Source organism: Tetrao urogallus (genome assembly GCF_951394365.1).
Source record: "Tetrao urogallus genome assembly, chromosome: 7".
NCBI classification, from domain to species: Eukaryota; Metazoa; Chordata; class Aves; order Galliformes; family Phasianidae; genus Tetrao; species Tetrao urogallus.
This window is the reverse complement of record NC_136820.1, coordinates 4,720,774-4,740,864: the sequence shown is the minus strand read 5'-3', so window position 1 is coordinate 4,740,864 and position 20,091 is coordinate 4,720,774. Positions and strand designations below refer to the sequence as shown.

Here is a 20,091-nt window from a genome sequence, read left to right as displayed (position 1 = left end):
TCTCTGGGTTCTAGAAGCAGGACTTTTATTTGTGCACTGTATACTTTTCCTCATTGTAAAAACATAGGGACTTTCATATTGGATTAGACAACTGGCTTGTCAAGCAAACCATCTCTGACAGTTACCAGTGGCTGATCCTGAAACAATAGCATGGATGCAAAGAGGCTGATCCTAGCCCTGGTATACCATATTCATACCATACCATAATCACTTCCTGAATCAGAGGCTGTACTTAAGAGATGGCATTAAATACTCTTTGCTCCTACTGCACATCACAGTTTATATCTCCTCACATGAGAAATAGTATTTGCAAACCTGTAGAAGCTCTAAAATGGTTCTCACATTTGCTTTTACTCATCCTCGTCTGTGACAAGTCTTAGAATATTTTTCCCTTCCTAGATGGATACTGAAGGAACAACCAAGAAACTCTTCCCTTCAGGAAGCTAAGATATCATAAAGATTAAAGGTTGTAGTTCATTCAGTATATTGAGTTACTTATATCCAAAGCAGACCACCTGCATCTGGAAGGTTGGGCAAATGAGTACAACATTACAGCATTTTGCAGGCCCAACAATTTCAAGTGTTGTGAGGAGGTTATAACAGTTAGCCAAGATCATGGCACTCTGCCCCTTTTTCTCACCAGCTAATCTTTTCCACAGGCAAGTGCTAGGCCATATTATAAGAAGGTCTCTATCAAATAATAGCAACAGCAGCAGTAGTAATAGTAATAGACTTTAAATAAAGGTATCAAATAGACTTTTAAAAGTATTAAAATGCAGTTCCCTGTGTATTTTTAAAATGGTAGATAGTCCTGAAAATTGCTTCTGCAGAAATTAGTGGCTAGAAATGATTAGTTACATATGTTACAGTGCAATGACCATGTCCTGAAAGGCTCACATAAAAAACTTTAACCAACAATATAAACTGTCCTAAATTTGGATTTGAACTGGTTTTCGTAAATTACATTTGCATATAAGATCAATAAATTCTAGCTAGGTTGCCACACCAGAGAATACTGAATAACACCCTGCCAGAGATTACTCATTACGATGCATCGAGTAATTAGTGCACTGTATGTGGGCAAAGATCCTGAGGGTGACACTAGTATTGCTCCCCCCCATTATTAACTGCTTTAGCAGTTCTCAATAACACAAAATTATTCCAGATTTAAGAAAATTTCTCTTCACTTTTGCTTAGCCAAAATTGAATTGGAAAGGTCACTAACTAAAAGATAGCATAACTTTAATTGCTCGAGTTAAAATGATTAACAAGAAAATTTCTGAAAGACAACTGGATGCTATGCAGAAGCTCAGTTCCAAATATAAACAAATAAATAGTAATCACTAGTTTTCAGCTATGTTTAAAAAGATATAAAGCTTATGCTATATCATGAACTGTGAAATAGGCCAGAAACAAGTGCAGAAGACATTACCTCAAATAGCAAGTATGAGTGCAAACAGTCTTAAAAACTGTTTATACAAAAATGAAGAAATATACCATGTGCATTGCAAGTTATTATATCTATAAACATGATGGCTATGATATACACAATTCTACTACAAAAATACCTCACATTTCATTGCTGTTTTCAAACCTAAAAAGTGGAAGTATACAACGTCCACCCACTTACCCAACAGGCAGCTGTGAACTGTAACAACCTAGCATTGCATGTGATTCTATGTATCTAACGTGCTACATAAATAATATCTATAGTTATTGACTTATTTTCTAATTTTACTTCTCTCACCCAATGTTCTGATTTGTTAAAGATAGAGGACAATCTGACTCAACTCTGCAGCATTAGAAAGTTGTCTCTGAACATTTGCTATAAAGCAAGTTATCATCCATTAACAGCACATTTAAAGAGATAAAGAGAAGCATGTCAGGCAGCACTGCTTGTAAATAGAAGCGAGAAGGGCTCTCAATAAAGGGTTGTCATTTATTTTTATACATGTACATACAGACTCCACATCCAAGTCTGGTGAAACTTCTGCAGTGACAATTAGGTCTCTGTGTTTTTCAGACTGGGGCAAAATATCTGAAAGAAAACAAGAGAAAAATCAGTGAGCTCTTTTTTGACAAACACCTCCGTTTATAAAAGCAATAACAATGCCTGGAGGTTCTGAACAAAAGAAGATCCAGGTTGGTGGGGTTTTTTTCTTCTTTTTTTTTTTTTTTTTTTTTTTTTTAAAGATTTCTACAGACAGCTTAAGCCTGGATTCCATACTGGATTTCTGATTTATGGAAAGAAAAAAAAAAAGATTTAAATGCAGTCTGTGACAGGATTTTACATATGCTATCCACGATCTTCAATGGTCCCAGGAAAATGGTAAGTCTTTGGTTTTGCTTTAGTTTGGGTTTTTTTGTTTTTTGTTACTTTTTTCCACAGTTATATATATAACAGTACACCTATAATAAAGTACCCTGTCACCAAAATACACACATCTCTCATACGGTACACTTTGATGTACATAATTTCATGATGAAAAAGCTTGGCAGAAAACCTCTGTCCGACAGCGTAGTGTCACTAAAACCAATTTTAGAAATTCCTCTGCATAAAAAGGTTTACCAACATTGTTATGTTATTTGCAGCTGGTTTACACTATGTCACCTGATTCATTTGAAGAATGTTAACATGCAAGGTAAAGAATTCTACAAACTCATTTATATCCACAATGTAAAACCACACGTTAAAAATTTTCTAAGAATTAGAAATAAGGCATTTACATAATGCAAAAAGTTACATGCACTTTTCTAAGTGGGTACAGGGAGAAAGGAGAAACAAGGAGGGAGAAAGGGCCAGCTCTAAGGTATTTGTGTCTTCCTGGAATATACTTTTATCTCTCAAAGCTAAATGTGCTGGAAAAATGAAAAACCCAAACAGGAAATTCATATTCCCAGAAAAAAAAAAACAACAAAGAGCAAGAAAACTTGATGCAAAGGGGAAAGTAACATTAATTGCATAAGTGAGCACATGAGCACTTTCAGAAAGCTGCAAGAACTTTATTATAAGTAGGGTCCCAAAAATGACCCACAACGAGTGGGTCATAACAGCATCTTATGTCTCTAACAGGACAGCAGAGGGAAAAAACTCTATTGAGAAAACTAGGGAAATTATTTATTAGTTTTCATTTATATGAATATTTATTAGTTTTATTCATTAGTTTTCATTCTGCTCCATGAAAAAGTTTCCTTTTACTACAAGGAAAAAGAAAAGTAAAATCAAAGCACATTCCTCCAACATCACCTATTAGCAATACCAATTGCACACAACTGCCAATTGCATATAACTCAGAAAAATCCCAAACAAGTAAGTTTGGATGAGAGATCTTCCTTTTCTAACCCTATTTAACAATTTCTCCTTCAGCAAAGTCTGATGCAACTTCTGTCACATTGTCATCTTTCTGCTAGAAATAAGACAGACAACAAAAACAAAGCCTATGTAAAAGCTTCATATTTTTCTTACTGTTAAACTGAGTCAAACATCTATGGTTAATCACTTAAGCCAACTAAGCTGATGTAAATATCATTAGATTTATGTTAGCTTAACAGTTAAGGAAAAGAAAGGTTTTTAAATTTTTCTTCAGTTTGTAATGTAAAACCTCCTCCAAAACGTATAAAATAACTGAAGTTCAACAGTTTAATGGTCAGCACTGAACAGAAATACACGATTTATTTATGGAAATAGCTGTTCTACGTTTTTTATATGATGACCTAATTCCAAATGACTTCCATTTTTGGAAGCCAAAATGAAACAAAGAAAAAATATTTCCATGTAAGGGTAGATGTTTTCAAAACAACACCAGCTCTCACTTACACACATGTGAATCCACAAGACAGAAAAATCAATCGCTCATTTTAAAGATCATGTTTAGAGGAACTGAATGGTGAGCAGTGTTCAAAGGTATTCCCTATTCAACTAAACATGATTAACAGTTATTTTAAGACAGCTAAGGATCTAAAATAGTCAAAACGAGACAAAGCAAAATCGTTCTAAATGGAAAGCATTCTTCATAATTAAGTGAAAAGTTTTCCTTGTAGCAAAGGCTTTCTAACAGATTTTACAGCCAGTTAAATCAAAGCAAAATCTCCTTAGAGCGTATCTCCACAATGAAGAGAGCATTCCTAAAATACTTTATACCTTAAATCAGACTTAGGAAGGCCCTGATGAAGAAAAAAAAATTAAGAGCAAAATAGGAAAGTAAAAGGTCAGCAAAATTCATAGGAAACAAGTCAATTTCATACTATCACTAGAGATCTAATACTATTACTAGAGAAAGTTGTAAAGGACAGTTACGTTTTTTATTTCTCCACACGATTTTTTAAGACAAATAAACAAAAGTTTATTCACTTCACAAACAGATGTTTTCATCATGCTTGTCTTTCCTTTGGTTGTAACAGTCAGATGAAACAGACTTACAATAGATGAAACCGTCAAATATTTACTAGAAGGGTTGTGGCAAAAGCAATGAAATTTTATACACATCTATGTTTAAACAACAGGATTTGTTAAATTAAAAATAAAAATAAAAAAAAGAAAATACACTATACACTATATTATAACACTAACATTGGTCTATTATGACAATAATAAACAAAGTTATATGCAATTACATAAAAAAATCTTTGCGTTGTAGAATCAAGCTCAAGACTTCAGCTTATAAATCTCATTTTCTAACAATTTTCAACAAAGAAAAGAGCAACTAATTCTTCAGTGCATATTAAGAACATGTTATCAGCAGAAAGAGATTTTAACTGGTTCTAGTTGTCTAAGAATTTTTTCCATAATTTGCTGTAAAATTGCATGCTTCCAATTCCCCACACAAGTCAGATCCTCTGTTTTAATGCCTCAGTTACAAAATGCAAAATTGAAAGGATATTTGTAGGAAATTGCGTCATTATTTGAACAAGCTCAGTACAAATTATTAGAATCACAGAATATCCTGAGTTGAAAGGAAACCACAAGGAAAACTGAGTCTAACTGCTGGCTCCAAATAGGATCACCTCAAATCCAAATCCTAAGGCCAAGAGCACTGTCCAAATGCTTCTTGAAGTCCAGCAGGCTTGATGATGTGACCACTACAACGGGGTGAGTCTGTTCCAGTGCCCAAAGCCTGTTCCAGTGCCTCGTGTATGCAATATGTATAAATCACATTGTTTATTTTGATCATTATTACGCTTTTTATATCCTTCACTATATTCTTCAAATGCAATCACTTTTGAAAGAGTCATAAAAATCATTTTTAACACAAGTCATTCGTTATTAATTGCATAATGTTTAAGAAGAAAACTGAAATAACAGAACAGAATTTATCAATACCTCTGTTCTCTCTAACGCCTGAGAGGTATAGCAGACTGTTGCTGTGAAATTTCTGGCACTTTCTTGCTTTTAGGCAGAGCACGCACTGTCAGTTTTTTTCCTCTAAACCTTTGCAAAAGTGATAATTACGTGCAATTGGGCACATAAATCTTGTAAGTTCCAATGGGAATTATGAAAACAGACAGAAAAATAAATTATTAACCAACCAAATGAAAACTGGTTAGTTAAACTAAGTACTAAATAAACTAAGTAAACTAAATAAATGTGAGAAGTATACCTTGTGTTTTTGTGGCTTCCTTGATGATTTTCTGAAGCTCCTTCATTTCAGCATTGAATTCTTCATAGTTTATTTCCTTAGAATCAACCTTAGGAGCCTGGAAGAGCGAAGGATCAGTACCAAGGTAGGAACACTGCAGATGTCCACTGTCACTCAGAGTAATTATGACACCCTTCAGACCTCTGTATAAAAAGTAAAGCTCATTAAGAAATTGTAAAGAATCATTGGAGTAATTACGACATTGAATTCATCCTTATCCTACAGCTCTATGTACAAATGTAATAGAACTTTCTGGTTTTATTAAGTTATTTGACCAAGAGAAAATAACATTTATTCTTCAATTTAGATGTGTTCATTAATTATTTTATTGCAATCACACTTAAGCACCACTCTGTGATAGAAGGTTACTTAAGTATCCTGCAGATATCTCAGAATCTGTTTAGAAAAGACAAGCAAAGCACCAGAACAAACAAGCTAAACAAGCTAAATACACAGTACAGTTGTAACCTTTTTTTTCCAATGAATTGTGACTCATTTTTTAGTTTTTATTTCTAAGGATGGATACTCAGGTTGGTATGCAGGAGGAGCAATTAGCTAAATGGAAAAGCAATTGAGGGAAAGGAAAGGATGCATTTAGAACAAACCACTGGATATGAGAAGCACCCCTTATCCATTCTTTGACTGCTACTGAAACTACAGTGCTGGCTTCAAAACCTGGCTGGCTCCTCCTTGCATTGCCTTTCAGAAAGGAGACCACACGGATCTGTATGGAGATCATATGGGTCCCAAAGTTTCCCTTATGCTACACCGGACTGGTACAAATGATTATTTTATTAGCTACACGCCAGTCTATTTTCTCCCCAGGGAACACTACTTCAATCTCCAAAATCCCATTCATTTTTTTCTGATCAGATATGATGCACGTAAAACATTTGAATAGGTATTTAAAAAATCATGGGATAAATGAGAGTACTGCAAATGCCTTGCTCAGCTTGAAGGATATTCAAAAACAGAAGAGGAACTAAACAGTAAAAACTAGTAAGGACGTTAACAGCAAAAAATAGGAGACAGTTAACTTTCATTTTATTTGTAAGGCACTCAATCAAAACAGAAGTTTATATTTATTTTCATAATCACAAGACAGTATCATATTCACACCCATAATATGCTCTTATTCCATACTTATTACCTTCCATACTTGTAGCAGGCACTGCTTCTGTTCCAAGTACAACTGTCCTTACACAAAGCAAATATATATTAAATCATTTAGTCCTTAAACATAGGGAACTTAATTTTGAGAAGAAAGCCTAATGCACTATCTCACTAACTAGATGCATATAAAACATTTCTAATATAAACATCCTTGCCACAGTTTGCAAAGAAATAACAAAAAGGATTTTAACCATTATACATTTATGTCATTCAAGCATTTCCTCTAGTAAAATCCTCACTAAAAAACAGGTAGTTTAAAAATAATAATAATAATAATAATAATGCAATTCAATCTGGTTTTCTGTGGTGTCTTGAACAAGTACAACAACCAGTACAAACAAACAGGGAATCTCATTCCAAAGATTTTCAGGGTGAAGTAATCATGAAGTCAAATCAGGTGGTGCTGATGGTTTAAATTAGACATTCCAAAATGTTTTTGAAAGAATGCTAAGGCCAGTATCCAAGTGTTGGTTTCAGGACTGTGATCAAATGTTCTGGAAATAACTTCACTGTAGCTGAGATCACTCTAACTCTGTACAGTAAATCTACATACAGACCTAAGGGCTCAACTGCAGTAAGCACTATGCAGATAAGAAATTCTGGAAATTGAGGTATTTTTGTGTTTTGTGTTTTTATTTTTGTGTTTTTAACAATAAGTATCCTTCCTTAGTTTGTCTTCTTCTGCAGATGCATCATTAAAACTCAAGTGTCTTCTGGAACAGAATACGCACAGTAGAGACTTAAAACACATCATGTCCCTTATCATATAGACTTCCCTTAAATACAAACAGCCTTCTCTTTTGGGAACACTGTGAAATACTGTTCCTACTGTCACAGAAAAGCTTCCAGCTAGCTTGTCAAATTTTTGTTTTTAAAAACTAGCATTCACTACAAAGCCTATGCAAACGGTAACAGAAGCCTGTCTTTGTGAGCACCATAAGGCAGAAGATTCAAAGTCTACCCTTACAAATAGATTAAGGAAAAAAAAATTAGAAGACAATATTGATTTTTTAACTGACATACCTAATACCTGTGCTAGCAGCTGTCATGCCAGTGTGGCGGCCCATTTGCGACTTGGAGTCTTGGGAGTTTGCAAAATTATTTCTGACAAACTGAAAATTCTCTATCCAGAGTGAGAGGATGTGGAACTAAGTATCAGTCCTGGTCTCTCTGGTTGCTTGAATATTTGCTGCACACTGTAGTTGGCTTCCTTGCTCAAGAGTGAGTCTGTTGCTGGATGTATGAGCAGAGCTGATCAGATAGGGCTCTGTTCATCCTAGTCTTCTTATGCACAAAAGGCTCTGTACAATGTATACCTGGGCTACATCTTCAGGATCCTGTCACAGCACATGGAACAAACACACTGGGCTAACCCTGAGCTCTTCATACAAACAGTGCAAGGAGACAGGCTACTGTAAACACTTGGGTCCTATCTCAGTCTTTGTAAGGTATAGTATGCAAATGATACCTAATACATCAGATTTCGACTAATGCCTGCCAAGCATTTGCAAAGAACTTTGCCGTATTGACCATGGTGCAGAGAAGTCTTTAAGAAGGAGTACTGTAGAAGAAGATGAGGGTAGCTCAAGTTTCCAAGCTACAAAATACACTATTTCATAATTTATTGTTTAGTTACAACAAATAGTGCCTAAAATTGTGGCAATAATTACTCAAATAGTTCTGTATGAGCTCAGTCATAAGTGAAGAAAGAACTCCGACACCTGAACACGACAACAAAATTTTAAAATGCATTTGCTGAGGCTCTAAATCCATTAAGAAAGAAGGAAAGCTCCGTGAGGACATCTGAATGTGAATAAAGGGAATGAAGCAGCACAGCTACATTGTTAGAAATAAATCTCTGATGATATCACAGAATCACAGAATTGTAGGGGTTGGAAGGGACCTCCAGAGATCATCGAGTCCAACCCCCCCAATATACCAGCACAACATCACATATTCAAAAACAGTTGGTAAATACAGTCCTTCCTATGTATCTTTTTAATTGGCAGTCATCTGCAAACAATCAATCTATCAAATACAACCAGCTCAAATCAATTTGGTGATTTTCCTGTACAAATCAATTTTTCCTTAATGACTTGAAGTTTATGGCAGCAAAAAGAAGCTATTACAGAATGCACATTCAAAAACTCCATCCTAAATAAACACTTTGACCAACTTTCCTGTTAGCCATGGTGCCCTTTAACTTTGCACTAGCTCAGGGACAAAATCACTGTATTAAAAAAGCAGCATTAAAAATGCTTATTTTCCTTAGCTTCAATTACTGTTCTGATGGGTCCTAAAAAGAGATCGTTCAATACAAGACATACAAATATTCTAAGAAGCTTTTTTCACAAATCATTCCTTGTTAGTGTTCTTCATGAATTTGTGCATCAATAGAAACAATAAGAGAAATATAGCTAACCAGTTGCAACATATGATTTATAATACATTAATTTCTCTGCTGGAACATTTGTCAGCCAGTCAAGATTGCTTTATTTTCTCAAGGCTTTATAACAGTGCTTAAAGATGGCAAGGGAAGAGGGAGTGTATTTAACAGTTTTATAGTAGTTTCCCCACAGCTACTGCACTCCTGCAACATGCCTGCAAATGCCATTATTTATTTGGCACATTCTACACATTATCTGGAATTTCAATTACTTGTTAAATTTCTTTTATTATAAACTTTTTTTCTTTTTTTCTTTCTTTTTTCTTTTTTTTTTTTTAAAACTATATATCACACAATAGTCAAAGTAATAGCAAATCTAAGGGGACATTTTTAACAGTGAGGAACTCAAGCTATGAAACAAATTATTCTGGTATCTAAAATAACTTTACAGTACAAAGCAACTCCTACTCACATATGGTAATGATTTGAAAAAGAAACTATCTTTATTGGATTCTGGGTAATAAGAATGGCATGTGTTTTCTGTAGTTCTTCTCTTACTAAACAAATTGCTGACAACAACTCTTAAAGAAATTAAAATGCTTTGCATGCTTCCGATTATATAATACCAAAATTGATCACTCAAACAATTGCCTTAGAATTACAGATTCAACTTCTCCAAAGTTCTACTTGGAGGACAAGCTAAGCTACATACAAAGTCTGGCTACTTACAGTATTTATATTTAAATTAAATTAATTTAAATTAAATCTGTAACAGCAATCAAAATTTCTAGGAGCCATCTATATCACTGATATTACTCATAACAATAATTACAGAAAACAAAATGCTCTGCAGTGCAACTTTCAGTCCTTTGTTGATGATGTATTATTTATAAACCACTGAACCATGAAAATAGTTCCTGAACTTTGCTCAAGCATTTTAAATGCAATTCTCTCTTTATCACCCTCTAAAGTAATTTATTGTATGCAATAGCAAAACTACAATTGCACTTCTTTGTTTAGTGCTTTTAGAGAAATTATCCTGAGCCTCTCTATGATTTTGAGACCACTTTGTCTGTAACTGTGTGAAGTAGTTGGTTAAATGCTGAGAGGAGACCAGACTAGTTGTAACAAATTAAGAACTTTCTAACACGAAATTATTTGAGTAAAGGTCAAAAGCCTTCTCTGTCACTGGACACATACTCAGAAATCAGGCCCTCAGCTGAATGTTTGAAGTATCACTGATGCAATTTACTGACTGCTACCGCTGATCTTTGACTGCGTACCTCTTGATCTTCCTTGTGTAACTTCGAAAATCCGTACCCCTTTAAAAATCTTCACTCGGTTTGACATCACAAAAGTAACACTTGTATGCGTATGACATTCTGAAGAGGCCATTCAAAAACATAATGTAATTATAAGATTGAACTATCGTTATTTGATCATATGCGTTCTATTAAACATAATTAAGTAGCAAATGATTTGTGTTATTCTTCCATAGAAAAGCACTGTTTTTCCACTCAATTTATGTCATAATTTTGCATTGTTGGTCTTAGAAAAAAGTAGGTAAGTGGAAGTGGAAAATGAAAACTGATTTTACCATAATTCTTGCAAAAAAAAAAAAGTTAAAAAAAAAGTTACAACTAAGCTAACAGGTCAAAACCTTCTCCTCTTACAAGCTCTGATAGTTGGAACAGAATAGAAAACTTGAATTTCGAATGCCTATGGAATTCTCAGATCCCATTTCTAAGACAGTACTCCTTCACTCTGTATTTGAGAGCAAGGATATTTTTACTAGCCACACAACTCTAGGCGTCACCTTTACATGGTGACACCATACAGCACAGCAGCAAACCTGGAAGGCAAGTTGACACACTTCTTGAACCGGTGCACTTCTGCCTTTGCAAGGGATTCTTCACCTACAAGGCTAAAAAAGCTGTCTAATGACCAAATGAGAAAAAAAAAGAAAAAACAAAGAAAGAAAGAAAAAAAAAGAAAACAGCACTTCTCACCAGTTTGGATCGGGATCTTTTCTGCCAAATCGCTACTGCCACCTGCGGGTCAGCATGGTGTGCTGCCACGAGGCTGGCACGGACAAGGCAAGTGGCTCTGCCTCTCATGCAGGAGTCCTAAAAGCTGCTGTGTCACATCGGATGAACTACAGAGTTATTCATTTAACAGGGTTAGTGTAATAGCCCGGCAAATTAAAAGCAAGGGCTCACTGTATGCAACAATATGCATGACACACAGTCATGGACTTCCATGCACATCATCTCCCCCCTTATGGAACAGGCTCCTCAGAGCAGTGGTCATGGCACTGAACTTGACAGAGTTCAAGAGGCATCTGGACAATGCTCACATGAATATGGGCTGAGTTATGGGTGGTCCTGTGTGGAGCCAGGAGTTGGACTCGATGATTCATAAGGGTCTCTTCCAACTCAGTGTATTATATGGTTCTATGATTCCTTACAGCACAGAGCACACCATACAGATACTGCCCAGCTAGATATGCAATATAAGATCATGCTACAAATCGTATATATAGGAAATAAAACTTTTCTAAGATTAATGAACTTCATGTCTTTTTTGCTTAAAACAAATCAAATCAGTATTTGAAGAGGAGTAATGGTTCCATAGCTGGCTACTACAATACAGAACTAAACTGAATTACCTCAAAGCAGAATAAAAACAAGATTTTCAAAGTGATGCTGCAAGACTTTAAAAATACAAAATCCTGTTTTAGGCAAAAATGTAGAGAGTCTGAAGTACAATATATGAAAAGTTACAAGAAGGATCTACACGTTGTTACAAATTATTACTCACAGTTCAATACCTACGAAATTTAGCAGCATTATCTAAATTGACACCCAACAAACTCCCCCAGGCTTCACACACTTTAAGATCTAGATCAAAAACTGTTGCTTTTTTTCCATGTGCACCTCCTTCAGTCTGAAAACTGTCTCAAGGTCAGCTTCCCTCACCAGCAGACTGAACTGCAGCTGTCTGACCTGCAGCTCCCAAAGGCTCGCCAAAGTGTGCACCAAAAGGTGGCAGCTCCAACACAGTGAACACAGGGTCTGTGAGCCTCACAGGTTTATTCTTCATCTAACCCTTCACTTTTCCCAGTTCAGAGTAGTGAATGGAGTTTATTTCACTGCAGGCAAGCTGGAGTGGCACTACCGCTTCAAAGAACACCTAAGAGATGCCAAGATGCCAGGGGCTGTACGGACAAAATCTACACTATTGAGTTTATGGTTTCAGTAAAAGCTTAGCCTTAGCTGTTTCCTTCATCAGCTCTTTAATATTAGACAGCACACGAGGAAAATCAGACAGCTACCTATGACCAGACTACAAAGAGGCTAATAGGAATAACCATGATGACAGATCTCGGGTTATGGAAGATAATCAGCTATGGACATGTAACATTAGGCACTGTAAAACTACACCTCAATAAAACATTTGTGAGGTTTCTTTCAGTGACAGCCTGTATGAGGCATGAGCTCAAAACAAAGAAAGATACACACACCTTACAAATAAATACATAGTTTAGTGATCACTGCTTTACATTGGTATTGTAACTCATCATGATGCAAAGCACTATCAACTGCCTCCTAGCCATACAATCATTTTGGGCACGCCAATCTATCACAGCTACTTAGTTAATCAAGTCTGAAAAGTAGTCTGCTCCCGCTTTTACTTTTTGTGCCCCTTTAATTTTGTACCCTCAATCAGATCCAGCTCTCTTTCTGATGCTGTTGCCTCAGGGCCAGAGCAAATCGCTCTTTTTGGACCAAAGAAATTCACTAGCATCTGAACTCCACCCGCTGGTTTCAAATATGCCCTACCATTACAGCCTTTGTGAGTTTTAGAGTATATAAGGAACAGAAGCATAGGAAAGAAGTATCTTTACTCCAGAATATTTACTCTGAAAAGACTGAATAATTACATAACTTCAAAAGAAAGCAATCCAGAAATTAAACTCCATCTCTTTCTCCTCAGCCCCTCACATAATTTTACATCGATGAGCCTGAAAAATTCAAAATTCACCATTATTTCAGACCCAAAAAAGTCCATATACAATTACTTGTTACAGCATTTATCACTACCCCATGACCCTGTCTTGTAAAGAGCACCATTGCTCTTTAGAAGGAACTCTGGCACTCTGCACTGCTATCTGGCTGTCACCTCCATAGATCAGCATATGTTTCCCACCTGCTACTCCTAGTATGGAAAAAAAAAAAGAAAGTCATTCCTCTTAACAGCATAATATTCAAGACTTTCAAAATCAACAGGCTCTTCATAACGACTGTTAGTCAAACAAGTCCAGCACTTCCATCGGCAGAACACGTGTCACAGTACATCCATTAGCTCCAGCCTATTGCTCAACACCCAACTCCAACACTGAGTTCAGGATCTGAGAGTTACATCTGCACTCTGTCACTGCATGAACAAGCACAGAGAAATCAAAAGAAAAAAAAACAAAACACACCCCACACAGTAGTTGTTTAATAGCAAGTATTTTATATTAAATATTAGAAGTGGGAGTAATTTGTCTTGTTCTTGAATAGTTAGAGTTTCCACTTTTAATGCTTTTTCTAGAACTATGAAGGTAGGAATATTTTACCTGTTATTCTAAAGAAAGCCAAAACCCTTACAAAACCACATGGCCATAAAAACTAGGCTTTTTGAAAAAGCAAGTAAGTGACATGCAACAAAATTAGGAGAATTGGCAACGTGGGCACGTGTTTAATATCATACAGTGTATACTACTTGGAAATTTAACTTGCTAGAAAATCTCAGTCATGAATCAGAGTATATTCTGGACATGGTACACAGCACAGCTATGGTTTTTGCAGGATCAGAATCCTGCTAAGGTACAGGAAAAGCAGTCACATCCACATTTTGTGGTTGCATAAACTAGGCACATTAAAATTTTCTCTTGGAAAGACCTTTAAAAACTACAATATTTTGTACAGCTATCTCTCAACAATGGCAGTGGAAATTCAGCGATGAAAACCAGATGCAATCATTTTCCTTTTTCCTAAAAACATATCCTTAAAATGCAATTATGTTTAAGTAAGATTGTAGAAGTTTCTGCATTTAACTTCTCAGATCAAGCAACTTATTCTTACAGAACACTCAAATAAAAAATTTTATATATATATATGCCCATATAACCAAACAGTTCATACTGTGCGTCATAACTGGCATTGCTTCTATTACAGTACTACTACACAGAAAAAGGAAAAATCTTTCAACAAACTATAAAGTTTGATTCCTGCAGTTTTCCTTCCATAAAACCATGTAATAAGTGCTAAGTTTTGCTGTTTTTATATGCAAGTTCTGCCATTTTTATATGGTGATTCTTTAACAGTTGTGGTAGCTGCGGTGATGTGAGTTATAATAAGGAATAACAGATGGGCTGGAGTGAAGAAGAAAGTATTTTCTAGCATCTGGATAGCTAAAAAAAATTCAGTGAAAGGGTTTTACTTGGACTCCACCCACTATTTCCCTACAGAAGATAGCCTTTTTGCATCTCATATTCTTTAGTCAAATATAGTATTTCTTCATATTTTTTCCAGTTAAATCCAGTTTCTTTTGCCTTTCCACTGTTTGGAAAGTGCAGGTTCATCAAGTGCATTCATTCGCCTAACCATCCAATGTACTATGATTCTGTGACAGAGAATAAGTTTTAGTTCCAAGCTCATATTTCAACCAGACTGATAGACACTCCCTTGGAGATTGACTGCAGATTTAAATTTTCTTTAAAAAAAAATACTGTAAGCCAAAATACCACAGAAATAAGCCCATTTTCAAGCAATGGTTATATACCAGGATTCTGAATTCCCATCCTTGGATTTATGTCTTTAATTAAACTGATGAACCTGTTGGGCTACATGTGATTTCAAATCTGGGAAGTCAACAAAAACAATGAAGAATTGAAGCACTAGGTTCAAGCACTCTTCTTTACAGAGATAGGTTGTTGAATCAGAAAGTTTATCTGACACTTCTTCAAAGTGCCATGAAGTTAGATGCACATTAACCATGTCAAGCTGAAGTTATTACTCATACATGGAAGAGGAGTCTTGGTTCTGTGAAAACCAGTGAGCAACAGTCTCCAGAGAACCATGACTTTGTAAGTCATTAGACAAACAAGCATGCAAACTATGTATTTCCTATTAGTCATTCTAATATTACGAAATACTAATAAACTAGAAAATCCAAGAGGACTATTAGATAAAGCTCTTTTCTAGAGGGCAAAAAAAAAAAAAGTGACTTTCTTCATGGATACATGAAATAGCTGTAAAGTTCTTAAATGTCTGCATTTGGGGTTTTTAAATGCAATAAGTGTATTCTTCAGCTTAATGCCCCCTTTCAAAACACAAACCTCTAAGTGCCTGTAATACACTCTGGAGCCCAGAAGCACTTATCACTTGGCATAAAGTCTAGAAGTAGTGTAGGGGCAGTACCTGCTGGCCATCAGAGTCATCACTTATAGAATCATAGAATCATAGAATCACCTAGGTTGGAAAAGACCTAAGAGATCATCCAGTCCAACCGTTCACCTATTCCCAATAGCTCCCACTAAACCATGTCCCTCAACACAACATCCAGCCTTTCCTTGAACACCCCCAGGCTCGGTGACTCCACCACCTCCCTGGGCATCCATTGCAGTGCCTGACCACCCTTTCTGAAAAGTAATACTTCCTAATGCCTTCTCACCATCAGAGCAGTACTAGCCTCCCATTAAGCCTCAGACTAAAGGGAAAGACTGGACAGGAATAAAGTAGTGGAATACACAGTAAAAACCACAAAAATCACTACATCTTTCCTCGAACATTCTTTTGAATCCAGGGTTCCAGCATCATAAAAATTTTTGCAGACGCTCATTTGCTATTCATAAGATCCTAAAATGGTCAAATCCAGGAGAAATGACTTTGACAGTTCAAACGAAGGAGGCAACTAGGAGTAAATTTATGACTTCACCCATAACAAGACTGTTTCAGTAAATTTGAAGTTAGTATCTCCAAAATTAGATTTTAAATTTCAAAATATTCCAAAAACATTGTAAAATATTCCCTTGTAGTGCATTTACGTAACTGTAACAAATAGGAATTTTTCAAGAGACACAAAAGTGTAGTAACCACTGTCAGCACCACATAGAACAAAACAAAAATTGAAACAAGCAAGAACACACCCCAAAAATTATTCTCATCGTCTACATCAGTCAAACAGTCTCTTTGACTCTTTTTTTTTAGTATTATTTCTACAAGTATTGGTGGAAACATTTTTTTGTGTAAATCATTATGTCTTCCTCAAAATTAATACGTGAGAGGCTAAAGACATAGAAACAGTCAATATTTCCTACAGTCTTGTAAGGATCACCTAAGAGGCACAAGGGCAGTGAGGACTTCTAACAGAACAACATTAGAAAATTTATATATAATGAATTTCTTTATTTTTTCTCAAATAGTAACAGACCAAGACTACTACAGTATCTTCAGTCAACAGCTTTGAGGTGATTCAGTATTCAGCTGCAGTATTTCCTGCATCCAAGCCTGTGCAACGCAACCTTAAATTTATTACTTCAATGAAGTCTCTAATTGAGTAGAAACCACAATTAAAAAAAAAAATGTTACAGTATAAGTCAAAACAAAAACACCAAGAAGCAGCCAGCTGAACTAAGTGATACAGTATTAATGGGCTGGTCATTCACAATACTGTTAGCAGTTCAAGCCTAAGAGGTATGTAGTCAAGCCTGCAGTGATCACACATGAAAAAGTAATAGCAATTAAAAAAAAAAATAAGACTTAAGTAAATTTCAAATGCCACAGTCAGTTACAGTGCTAGCACTTAGCAGAGAATTTGTGACTGCAGAATGAGCAATACAGAAATAGTGGTGAAAACACAGAAACCTCTCATATTTTACAGGGTCACTCCTGAGTATAAACACGAGTAGAATTGAAATTTATAATGAGTTAAAGTGTGGATAAAGCTTACTAAGAAACCCTGCTTGCCTCCTGAACATGTGAAGTCTATTTTTACTTCCTGGCTTTTCAACAGTTACTTTTGCTTTAATTTAGGAATTTTCCCCCCACCTCAAATCTTGAAAGTATGTTTACAAGCTTAACCCTAGCTTAAAAAGTTGGTTTCTGGAAATGTAATATTTTTAAGAAGCTCAGGGATTCTTATTCTTCAAAGATGCTAATTTATTTCTGGACTAAAAAGGAAATACAAAACTAAACAATGCTTTTCCAGACTGCTTTATACACTTTTTATTTCCTCTTCACAAAACTGTTCCATAACCACGTAAAATGATACGTATCTATCAAATAAATGAAAGTAAAAGCAAGTACTGCAGTAACTTTCACCAACTTGTCCATACCTGTCAACCCCTCATAATAAAAGGAATATTTTGCAAGGCACACATACCATTTTGTGGGTTATTTCCTACAACAATCTTTCTTCCATGAAATGTAGCCTTTTTGCTCAGAGACACAGTACGTATAAAAGCTCACAAAAGATAAAGTTCATTCCCATTATATAATCTCCACATTAAATTAAGCTCCTAACAACAAGAGGCATCATATATGCAAATCATTCAATAACCTACAGACAAGCAGGAAAGGCGAGGCTAACGTTTTTTCCTTGGGGCATTTCTAATCAAATTCTAATGAATCTGAAGGTAAAATTATCCCTCATTTAATTACAAATTTCACTGATAAACTGGTGCCTAGAGGAGAGTCCAAATAGATTAGAGAGGGAAAACGTGACCTTTCCTGAAATACATTTCCTAAACCCTGAGAGATGGCTGGTTTTCTGTTAAAACTGGACGTCTGTAAATAAATTCCACATCAAACCAATTCTTTTTTTCCCCCACCTTAAAGGTACTACTAGGCTTCGTTTCTGGATGGATAGCATAGAAAATGTAAAATAGGAGCAACAAGCAATGCCTTCTTGGGAAAAAAGAAAAGAAAAAAAGAAAAATATGAATATACATATGTTTCACTAAGTCTATTTCAATTGAAAAGAAAAAAAATTGGGCCACATTTCAGCATTCACAGGCTCACCAGATTAAATGCGAAGGATGAATAATACAATCAAAACCAAGACTAGCCAGCAGAAAAAAAAAAAAAAAATCAGAAACAAAAAACAAAGCCCCATATTTGGAGTCCTCGTGCCTTCCTACTGCAAAAACAGATTTCTAACTTGGAAGTGATCAAAACAGAAATCCCTTTCCCCAGATCATATCCAAGCTATAATGCTCTATCTATGTGGTTTTAACTGAACCCACAGTGGCAATTCAGACGTTTGTGATGGAAACATCCCCAAGGCTAGCAACATGAGCTATTTTGCTTCAGACTGAACGCACCTTAACACAGTGTTCTAGTTTCAGGTCGTCCAGGTCAGCATAGTGCTTAGCAAAATCAATCCGCCATTAAAACATGGTACTCTTAGGATCAGCTTTGCCAAGTGAATTAGTGTCAAATAAATAGAAAAGTGGATGGTCTAAGCATTTTAATCCACTCCAAGGACCTTTTATGGTCAAGCATACGGAGGCAGGATAATTCAGGCACAGAAGAACAAATACGACCTCTAATAAGCCCTTAAAAAGTTACTTTCTGCTACTTCCTCAAGAAGTTTGTCTGAATCATCTGAAATAACATGACCCATCTTTCTGGTACAGGTAGGATTAAGACACTTGACTTTACAAGGCTCTACTCCCTGATAGAAGCAAGAAAATGACCTTCGTATGAGGCATCTGAGCTGACAGGAACTTTAAACAGCTTTGTTAGAAGCACATTCCTGTAGACCTGCCCCCCAAATAACTACCTGAAGTAAGGGAGAGTGGGAGAGGGAAATGTGATTTGGCTTAGGAAGCACCAAAAAGTGACTAAATCAAATCTAAATACAGAGAGAGATTGCTAATGAAATTTCTTCAGCAAGAGACATCTTCAGGTGCATCGAAGGTCTTGGAAAACAGGTCTCTCCAGTGAAACAAAGAAAGGGAAACAAAAGCATAAAAGAAAGGGAATATGAGTTGAAGTCACTGCAAAGGAGATATTTGTGCAACCACAGTGGATACCAAGCAAATGCTGGCACTCACAGTTACTATTTCAACACTGAAAATGAGAGTGGAATGGAAATTCTTGCAATTCACGTGATTTCCTTGTTTAACTGTAGCATATGGACAGTTTCTCTTCAAACCCTCCAGAAGAGTGTGGTTTGCTTGCTTTTGTTTTGTGTCTTGCATTGTTTTGGGGGGTTTCCTTTGTTTGTCACTTGTAAATTAACTCAGGCAGGACAACCAGACCATTTTTCCGAAGAGTTTCAGCCTCAGTGAGAATACTTTTGAACAGCCATAGCTTCAAGAAAAAAACAGGGTGCATGAAACCTTCCAAGCAGGCTTACCACTGGGAAGATGAATTCGCACTGAGACAAAGCCCTAGGCAGTATAAATTAATCCAAATTTTCAGTGTGAGTGGTTACAACTGAAGCAATCCAGGCAGTGTTAAGCATGCAGGATTCCCCCAACTTAAAAAAAAATAAAAGTCATCTAACAAAATTCCACTTGAGTGACCATATCTATAGAGATCTTCAGGTACAACCTAGAGCAAGATAAAACCTCACTTTTTTGCCTGTTGTTCCATTCTGATTAAGAGTTATTCCAGGAAGTCTCCATCTTCAATTCTTCAGCAGATAACACCCAGGTTTTTACAATAGAAGAATGTCTAGTTCAACAGCTTCAAAAACACATCATCTTTAGATTACACACACACCTCAGCAAAAATGTTATTAGTAATCACTTCGATTCCACTTTTTCCCTGTATGCTTCTGAAAGCAGAAAGGTAGAAATAAAGCAGTTTGTCCTGGAATTTAATCCCAAAGGCTGTAGTC

At 35.9% G+C, this 20,091-nt stretch overlaps 1 protein-coding gene across 1 annotated transcript in view; it reads right to left on the bottom strand.

Moving 5' to 3' along the window:
* Positions 1-20,091, bottom strand: part of BBS9 (Bardet-Biedl syndrome 9) — a gene marked incomplete at both ends in the record, with an annotated part of 267,629 nt that overhangs the window by 212,422 nt on the left and 35,116 nt on the right. Inside the window, 2 exons of the mRNA XM_079538520.1 lie at positions 1,962-2,038; positions 5,598-5,779. Of these exons, the coding sequence (XP_079394646.1) occupies positions 1,962-2,038; positions 5,598-5,779 (259 nt within the window). The remainder of the gene's footprint in view (positions 1-1,961; positions 2,039-5,597; positions 5,780-20,091) is intronic.